Source organism: Peromyscus eremicus, chromosome 19, assembly GCF_949786415.1.
Source record: "Peromyscus eremicus chromosome 19, PerEre_H2_v1, whole genome shotgun sequence".
Taxonomy (NCBI): domain Eukaryota; kingdom Metazoa; phylum Chordata; class Mammalia; order Rodentia; family Cricetidae; genus Peromyscus; species Peromyscus eremicus.
The window spans coordinates 23,985,983-23,995,708 of record NC_081435.1 but is presented as its reverse complement, the minus strand read 5'-3'; the positions used below and the strand labels follow the sequence as shown (position 1 = coordinate 23,995,708).

At 45.5% G+C, this 9,726-nt stretch overlaps 1 protein-coding gene across 5 annotated transcripts in view; it reads left to right on the top strand.

The window, feature by feature from the left end:
• Positions 1–1,007: 1,007 nt before the first annotated feature.
• Positions 1,008–9,726, top strand: part of Etf1 (eukaryotic translation termination factor 1) — a 31,325-nt gene continuing 22,606 nt past the window's right edge. For 3 of the 5 annotated variants that reach the window (XM_059245989.1, XM_059245987.1, XM_059245986.1), the window contains exons 1-2: positions 7,962–8,040; positions 8,948–9,045. Coding sequence is in view for 1 of the 5 variants with exons in the window: in XM_059245985.1 (XP_059101968.1) it covers positions 1,375–1,460 (86 nt within the window). In the remaining 4 variants the exon portion in view is untranslated. Of the gene's footprint in view, positions 1,197–1,356; positions 1,461–7,961; positions 8,041–8,947; positions 9,046–9,726 lie in introns of those variants that run through there. The other 2 variants (XM_059245985.1, XM_059245990.1) reach the window with 2 other exon arrangements.

The following is a 9,726-nucleotide window of genomic DNA, read 5'->3' as shown; positions in this document are numbered from 1 at the left end:
GCAGCGGTGGCGCACGCCTTTACCCAGCAATCGGCTCTGAGTTTAAGGCCAGCCTGGTCTACAGAACGAGTTCCAGGACAGCCAGGGCTACACAGAAACCACGTCTTTAAAAAAAAAAAAATTATGAACTCAAAAATTATAAACTCAACTAGACTATGAGCTCCATTAGAGTTGCATTACTTACTCGGTTCACCTTTATTTCCAGAAAAACGAGATCTAGCACTTGCTCGGAGTTCAAATATTTGAATGCACACAAGGGAAGCGAAGGGAGACAGACAATTGGAAAGCTTAACTCGTAACAGTTCTAATGTTTCCAACATTCTCCCCCACCTCCACGCTCACCAGTTAACAAAACATGCATGCTCTCAGATCTCCAACCTCAGGCAACCCTTTCATCCTTCAACCCCAAAAGTCCCTAATCCAAAGTGAACCCATAGTAGGTAGCACCAAAACGATAGGAAACCCTCCTTCACCCCTGCGCAGCCGATCGGTTCCAGCCTCGGCCAAGTTCCTAATCCCGACCTAGAGACCAGGATTCTGAACTTTGGTTCGCGAAGCCACCATGCACACATGCACTTGGTCAGCGACAAAGGTGAAGCGCGTAGAGATGTGTCCTCCATGCTTTTCAAACGCCACTGACCGCACGCACGTACATACGTGTCGGACTGAGAAGCTAGACTCTGCGTCGCAGAGCTTCGGATGTCCATGCAGGTTAAGGGGGAAGAACGAAAGACAACGACCACTCTCTCGCGCCCCTTTAAGAGCCACCCCCATTCCAGGCCGTAGAAGCCGAGAAAATGCTCGCGAGAGCCCCCGGATTCGGCCCGCTTCCTCCTCCAGGCTAGCCGGTCCGGAAGGAAGGCGGTACCTCCCGCTTCCCGGCCTATACCTCACAAGGCAGCGCGGCCGCCGAGGCAGCCAATCAGCGAGCCTCTTGTAAGCAGAGGCGCGGCGAGCCAATGGGAAGTCGCGGCGCGCGCAGAGCCTCTCTTCGTCGCACCGGCCCCCTCCCTTCCGCCCGCCGCCTTCCACTCCGCCCCTGGCGGAGGAAGTGAGATCAGAGGCCCCATGTGAGCGGATTGCAACACATGCAGCTGCCTGGAGAGAGGGAGCCGGTGTCCTACGTCAGAGCCGCCGCCGCCGCGGAGCCGCCGCCGGGGAGGAGCAGCCGCTACCGCCCAGGACTGGGCCCTTAGGTAAAGCGGGCGTAGGAAAGGCCGGCGTCCTATGCGGCGGGCCGTCGGGGCGGGGAGAAGAGGGCAGCTCGGGGGGTGGCGAAGAAGGGGGCCGCTCTGCCCCAGCGGCGGCGCTAACTCTGTGGTCTTGGTGTCTCCGGGCCCCGCCGGGCCGCTCTAGGGAGGAGGAGGCGAGAAGATGGCGGACGACCCCAGTGCTGCCGATAGGAACGTGGAGATCTGGAAGATCAAGAAGCTCATTAAGAGCTTGGAGGCGGCCCGCGGGTGAGCGCCGCGTCCGGCCCCCCCGTGCCCTCTTGGATCCCGGACCCCTCAGGATGGCCGCCCCCGCGCCGCATGGCCGGATGAGGAGAACCCGGCACTAGCCAACTCCCGCCTTCTGGACCTCTGGGTAGTAGCCTCTGACTGGAGGGCGAGGGTCGGCGCGGCTGGCCGGGAAAGAAGTCCTTCCCCCTGTTGGGGGTAAGGAGTCTGGCTCCCACGGCTCAGATCACTCGGCCCCCTCTCTGGAGAAAGCCACTTCTACTTCTGAACCTCCCTCGAGCCCTTGAATTCAGCTCCTCACTTTTCGGGCTCCGGGTGCTGCCACCCGACTTGGGTGCTGTTGGGGGAAAGTACTTGGCGTTCCTTTCCGAACGCCCTACCCTGATTTTCTCTCTTCCTCTCGCTTCACGTTCCTCAGCCAGGCCTCATTAAAATGGCCTCCCCCACTTGGACTTACAAGTCCCGTGTGGGTGAAGTTTTAGTGGGGAGGGCGGGTAAAGGAGGGTTGGCCAAGAGAGATCTTCCTGGCTCACCTTTATTTCTCTGGGTCTTAGACCTCTCCGAAGATGACTTCCCCTAAGTTTTCTAATTACCCCGGAGCTTCCTGGTTTTAGCTGTTCCAAGACCCGCCTATAAACCGAAAATGCCAACGTGTGCGGGATGGGGTGGTGGTGGTTTTCTGTTGTGTGCATATTCAAGAGAATTCCAGGTAATGGGACTGTTTGATAGGAACCATAATAACAGAGTCCTTGTTGGCTTTCCTGTGGAGTTTCTTGGGAATAGAGTTGCCTGATGGACTAATAATGCTGTGGAAATTCAAAACTGACTTAAAGTGAGGTTTCGGTCTCATGTAAGTTTTATAGGAATTTGTAGGTATGCCCATTCCTGGGTGAATAAGCTAGGTTGAAAGTAGCCATATGTTTTGTGTCAGAGTGTGCCAGAGGTATTTGTGTTTCTTCCATTTATTGCTGTATTTTGTTACTTTCCCAATTAGAGAAACTTTTTACTACTTGGGGTGTCCCCACCCTAAAAGTGGAACATTATATATTCCTGCACTCCAGAGCATTCTTACAACAGAGTGGCTTTCTTCCAGGCCATGTGGGAAGTTGATTTCAGCACACAAATGAGACATTCTGTTTTTCAGCCCGGGTTTGTCGCTGATGGATAGCTTGACAGTGATATGAGGACCACCTTTGGCACCAAGTTCATTAACTTTTTGAAATGGATTTGGCCTGATTCTACTTAAGTCCATGGTTTTTAAAGCAGGGTGCTTTTGCTTTGGTGTTTCATTCTTAATAAATGAGCAGCACTAATTTCTGTTTAGGATTAGACTTCTGAAAGTTTGGTTCTATTTGGTGTGTTACTCATCTCTTTGATGTAGTGTAAACACTTGAGTTGAAGGTGGATGCTTTTAATGTTATTTCTTAAGGTGTTTTTTTTTTTAATTTAATGGAATATAAAGACTTACTCATAGGAACTTGTACCATGTGGAGAGTGAAAATAAATAATCCCAAATGTAAAAATACCTTAGAGGAACGTTAATAGAGGTCATGGTTCATTATGATGCCAAGAATTAGCCAGGTACTATTGTTTCAGTGGGCTACCTTAAAGCTCTTGGTGGGGTATTGACACTTATGGATTACTGCTGTTACATTGTTTCAAGTTGGACTTGAACTTGTTCCTTGTCTCAGTGCTTTCATTTAGGCTGGTCCATTTATTAGAATTTGGATGTAGTGCACTCTCTGAAGCAGTTCGACTATGAATTCTTTACTAATTTGCTTGTTTGAGTGAAGTTAACATTGAAGACAACACTGCTTAATAAGTTACTTTTCTTTCTCCTCCAAGCCAGAGTTCCTAATGACTTGAAAGTTTTAAGGCTCTCTTAAAAGCCTTTGGAAACTTTACTTGCTAGTTTAGAAAAGTTCAGTAAAGTTTGAAGGATGCTAAACAATATTTTAGACAGGATTATGCTGTCTAAAATAGCTAGACTCTTCCTCTAAACAAATAATGTAGTTTATAATCTTGTCCTATTTTGCTTAATAATTTAGCCAGGGTTTGGTTGCACCTTGAGCACATGGAAATGTTAAGATCCTGTCTATCTCAGATGTTGATCTGGGAATCCAAAGTTTTATTGTATGTGGCTCAGAACTTTCTGGGTACAGTACATACCAGTTTCTTTTGGGAAATGGCAAGATTTAGTTTTCATTGCTGAGATGTATTACACTTTAAATTTTCATAGTGTTTTATGTAACACCTCCCCCCCAAATTTTTTTTAATGTGTTTGTAAGTCAGCTGGCCTCCAACTCATTATGTGGCTGCCTGAAGCTGGCTTGGCCTGATCTGCTTCCATCCCCCAAGTGCTGAGGTTATAGGATGAGCTACTAATACTAAAATATTCTTGTGATAATTGTGATGAACCTTAAAGACAAATTAAATGGCAAGTGGATCCATATGTGTCAGTATTTGGGGGTGCTCCAGTTAATGTCAGTAGAAACTAACTAAGGTTTATAGTCGATGCAGCTAGCACAAGACAGAAGGTAGTGATGGGTACCTAGAATTGTCTCAGAAATGAATAGGAACTTGTGGGCAGGGGTAAAATGTGGGTCTGCTTCCCTCTGTCCCGTTAGCTTTCTTTCAACTTCTTTGTGTGTACGAGTGGATGTTTGTAGAGGTCAAAGGAGAACTTTGTGGCATTAGGGCATTAGTTGATTTTCTCCTTCTACGTTAAATCAAGTTCTGAGGCTGGAACTCAGGTCATCAGGGCCCAAGACTTTTTTTGGTTGTTTGTCTTTTTGAGATAGGGTTTTTCGGTATAGTTTGGGTCCCTGTCCTGGATCTTGCTCTGTAGACCAGGCTGGCTTCGAACTCACAGATATCCACCTGGCTCCACCTCCCGAGGGCTGGGATTAAAAGCATGCCCCACCACCCAGCGGCTCCCCCCCCCCCCCCCTTGAGTTCAGGTTCTCACTATGTAGCCCTGGCTGGCCTGGAATTCAACATATAGCTGAGGATGGCCTCCAGCTCCCAGAGATGTGTGTGTCTCTGCTCATATGTACTTTCACCGTAATCAGCCTAAACACTACTTTCTAAAATTTCCCTGAATAAGTAGTTTTGAAGTTTACTCAGTCTGTGTGTGGTTATCTTTTGGTATATAACCAAATGTAGTGTATCTTAAAAAGAACTACCCACAAAAATGGACTCAGTAGTTCAAATACATTGACAGGATGAAGTAACCACAAAATAATTGAGCATTTTGTCATAGATGCTTTGGAGCGATACATTGTCATTTAACATTCACATCAATAAATGTCACCGTTTGATACACAGAAGCAGCTGAGGCTGAGAGTTTAGATAACCCATTGTCCTGAATGTCACAGTGTAAAAATGTGAGGCAAGATGGAGCAAAAACAAACTGTGGAGGCCTCCGTGACCTGTGATGGTTTGTTCTAAGCCTGGTTTCCACACGTGTAACTGTGCGCTGTAATCCAAATATCCACATTGTAATTTGTGAACCAAAATCTGCAAGACTAGTCGTAAAAATTACTCCAAGTCCCGCAGACTGTATTGTTTGTGGAATCGCACCTACAAAGACTAAAGGAGAAACTTGGTGACCCTGTTTTATAACACCTGGTTTTTAAGCTGGTTGGCCTGTACCTGTTTTGTTTTCATTTAAGTGAGGTTGAATATTTAAATTTATATGTGCTCATAGATAACCAGCCAGTTGTTTTCTTATGTATGTCTCTCTTAATACTTGGCTGTATATGATTTTACCTCTTTATGATTGCTCTTGGTATAGTCCCCACAGTTGACTTATAAGGAAAAACATGCACACAGCCAAAACTGGATCTAATGCCACATGAGTTGAACCACATTTGGTTTCAAATAAGGAACTTACAGCAGGTTTCTAGGTCTTTTTGTTTTTCTTTTTTGAGATAAGGTCTCCTGTGTTCTTGGATGAGTTTGAATGCTTGATCTTTCTGCCTCAGTCTCCCAAGTGCTGGGATTATAGGAATGAGGCACCATGACCAGTTCATCACTCCAGCTTTTGGGAAAAGGAATGGTCCTGAGTTCAGGGTCAGTTGGCTACAGGAGATACACATCTTTCTCCTCTTAATAAAAGAAACATTTTCCTTTTCTTTTGGTTTTTGGAGACAGGGTTTCTCTGTGTAGCCCTTACTGTCCTGGAACTTTCTGTAGACCAGGCTCACTTCAAACTCCACCTAGCAGAACATTTTCAAACTAGTGAATTTCAGGTAGTTTTGGTGTTATTCATTTCTCAATATTATTTTTTAAATGAAGCAAAATGTGGGTTTTAAAGATATTTTAATGAGGTTTAAGCATGAGGATTAAGAGAATATGTTACTTAGAAGAAAATAAGACACACCCAGAAAGTGGTATTGGCTTCTTTTTTTTTTTTTTTTTTTTTTTAATTTACTTCACTTTATTTTGTGTGCGTTGGTGTGAAGGTGTCAGGTCCTCTGGAACTAGAGTTACAGACAGTTGTAAGCTGCCATGTAGGTGCTGGGAATTGAACCCCGGTCCTCTGGAAGAGCAGTCAGTGCTCTTAATTGCTGAGCCATCTCTCCAGCCCCTGTTATTGGCGTCTTAAGGAAGAGTGTGAGAAAGTAGCTCTTCATAGTCTGGAAGGGGTGGTTGTGCATTGGCCAGGGCTCTCACTTGAGGGCACAGTTCTGAAGCTAGTGATACGGTTTTCAGAAGTGAGACCTTCCAGTCGGGTGGGCTTTCTCCTCGTTCATCCCTTTTCCACCCCTCCCTCTACTCCTTCCTATTTTGCATACTCTGCATTTGCAAATATGTATTGGGAGGAAGAGTACTGGAGATTGAACTCAGAGTTGCAAGCGAGCACTGAGTGAACCTTCCGAGCCATTTTGAAAGATACTGGTTTTGCTCCTAGTAATTGAACCCAAGGTCTGTCCGTTCTAGGCTGTCATCCTGTTACTAAGCCACAACCTCAGCCCTCAAGAGTCTTTGGGAGTTAAGAAACAGTCACACTCAATTTTTACCACTGGCTTGTCTCAGGCTTGGTGGCTATCTTCATAGGCTTTCCTATAGCCACCTAAACCATTAAAGATTCAGGCTCCGAAAGAGAGAGAGCTTGTATTCATCCCTTTGTGTGTGCCATGCCCCCATCTGAAATTAAAAAGAAAAAGAGAAAAGAATCAGAATATTTTCCATTCAGGGGAGAGATGAATGTAAAACAAATTGCAGAGACTTGTTTGACATATAACAGGTTATATATATGTAACTGTGAATAGAAATCTTGGATTGTGCTGGGCTGTGGTGGTACATGCCTTTAATCCCAGAACTTGGGAGGCAGAGGCAGACAGTTCTCTGTGAGTTCAAGGACAGCCAGGGCTGTTACACAGAGAAACTGTCTCAAAAAACGGGTGTGTGTGTGTGTGTGTGTGTGTGTGTGTGTGTGTGTGTGTGAGTGTGTCTTAGATTGTTAGTGGTGATGTTTGGCATAATAAGTCAAAATGTCTAGCACTGTATGCTGTATAGCCTAAGTTCCCCTCCAACTGGTTATCCACTTGCCTCAGCCTTTGGAGTGCTGGGATTTTAAGCATGTACCACTCTTCCTGAATGCATAGGTTAGTGCTTTCCTGTTATATACACAAACATTGATCCTTTAGAAATATCTTAGAGGAGCTAGGTCTAGTAGTCTAGTAGTACTGGACTAATTTTAGCTACCTGTGAAGCTGAGGCAGGAAGTTGCATGTTCAAAGTCTGCCTGGGTAACTAAATGACATCCTGACTCAAAATGTAAAAGTAGTCTTGTGATATCATTCAGTGATAGGGTACTTGCCTAAGATGTTCAGGGTGAGACTGTCGCAAAAAATACGAGAGTAATTGAGAAAGACCATTGTTAACCTCTGGCCTCTACATGCACCTGCACATAGAAAAAAGTGGTCAGAGAGAGGAAGGGAAGTGATGAGCACGCCCATAATAGGATGTGGTAGTCTTCCTCAGATACCCCTCCAAGTGTCTTAATTCAGAACTGTAGTATTCTGCACAAAAGTACTATGTACTATGGATCTAATGAACAGTGACTTTGAGTTTCAAGTCTTGACACACACATTGTGGTAGGAGAAGGGAGAGTCTCTAGACACACTCTTCAGAAAGCAAGTGTTAGAATGCATTTACGGCAGCGTGTAGTAAGGTTTTCCTGTCCTTCCTGCCACACCACTTAGACCAGTTGGACCCTTTTACAGGAGGACTCTTTTTCTTTGAACTTAGGGCTTGAGAGAGTACTTGCATACCAGTTCTGGTAAGATACTTGCTTGTGAGAAAACTAAAATTACTAGCTTTGTAGCAGGGTTTTTAATGGTCTTAGAGTGCTTGAAGAGTGGGAAGGAACTTTTTGCCTGCCCATTATCAGGTCTGTCTGTCCAGTAGATCGTCTCCAGCGGAGATTCTGAGTCCAGCCTATTCTCCAGGAATCTCAGAATAGAATCTTCTCCTAGGATACATTCTGTAGGTGTCTTCTCATTCTTTAGCAGCCTGCTATCTTAAGAGGGAGTAAAAGGGGGTAGGAAGGTTCGAAGCTTTTTTCCGTCAGGTTAGAAATTATGTGGCTTCCCACTCAGGCCCTGAGAGCTCAGTGAGACTGCCTCTAATAGCAGGCTTTGCCATTGCCATCTGACATACTTGGGACCCTTGGCTACTGTCTTTATTCTTGTTACAGCCCTTCCTACTAGCTTCAAAGGACTTGGCATTTTTGGGTTCCTGGCAACTCTTTCTAGTTGTGCTGATAACCTGAGGCCATTGGCCTGACTATACTTGGTGTTTTAAGACAGGGTTTTGCTCCAGAGTAGTCTTGAACTCTCAAAATCCTTCTGCCTCCACCTCCCAGGTGCAGGAGTATAAGTGTCTAACATTGATCCTTTAATGCTTTCTTGATTTTTTTGTTGTTGTTGTTGTTTGGTTTTGGTTTTTCAGACAGGGTTTCCTCTGTGTAGCCATGGCTGTCCTGGAACTCACTCTGTAGACCAGGCTGACCTCAGTCTCAGAGATCTGCCTGCCTCTGCCTCCTGAGTTCTGGGATTAACTTTGCTTTCATGTCTGGTGTCTTGAGTTGGTGGAAGAAAAGAGTTCCCCCTCTTATTTGTGTTGTCTAGGCCAGGCTAGTGTGTGTCTACCTCCTCCCACCCCCCAAAACAGGGTTTCTCTGTGTAGCCCTGGCTACCCGGGAATTCATTCTGTAGACCAGGCTGGCCTCAAACTCAGAGATCCACCTGCCTCTGCCTCTTGAGTGCTAGATTAAAGGTGTGCACCAGGCTGACTAGGCTGGTTAAGCTTGTGAGTTAAGGGTCTTCCATTTGAGCCTCCTGAGTGGCTGGGCCTGCAGACATGTACCTGGCCAGGACTGTGGTTTACTGTCACCACATTGCCATTGATCTTCTGAAACAGCCTTTGGGGGATGACCCTTGTCAAAGGTTTTGTCTTTTTCCTACTGTGTCTTTTAGTTTGTTTTTTGTGGTGCTGCTTGGGGATCAACTCCAGGACCTAGCCCATGCTGCACAAGGATTTCTACCACTGACCTACCCTAGCTCCATTCCACCAGGTCTGTGACCTTCAAGTTACAATTTTCTCCACACATCAAAATTTAAATCCACAAATGCATTTTGACTGTTAACCAGTCAAGTGACAAGTTTATCAAACCATCTGTTGTGAGGTAGACAGATATTTAAGAAAAATGTACATAATAAAGTGAGAAGGTGGGGGCTCATGTGATGGCTCAATAAAGGTGCTGCTAAACATCAGAACCTAAATTCTATTCTGGAAACCTACAGATTGTCCTCTGACCTTCACATAAGTGTCATGGCCATGGCCGCGCTTGCGCACATGTGTGTGTATACACACAAATACATGTAATAAAAGTTGTGTTTTGTTTTGGGGTTTTGTTTTGTTTGTTTGTTTTTAGTGTTTTGGAGATGGGGTTTCTCTGTATAGTCCTATCTGTCTTGGAACTCGATGTAGACCAGGCTGGTCTCGAACTCAGAGATCCACCTATCTCCTGAGTGCTGGGATTAAAGGGGTGTGACACTACCTGGGTAAGTTTCCTTTTTAAAAAATGAGAACATGGTCTGCTAGTCATCCCTGGAGTGGTAACACAGCCATTTTCAGCCCCAAGTTAAGTACAGACTAACATAGTTTGGGGAGTTAGTATAGGCGGTGATCTTTATTTTGCTTTTTGAGACAAGGTATCATTCTGTAGCCCAGGCTAGCCCAGAGTTCATAGGAA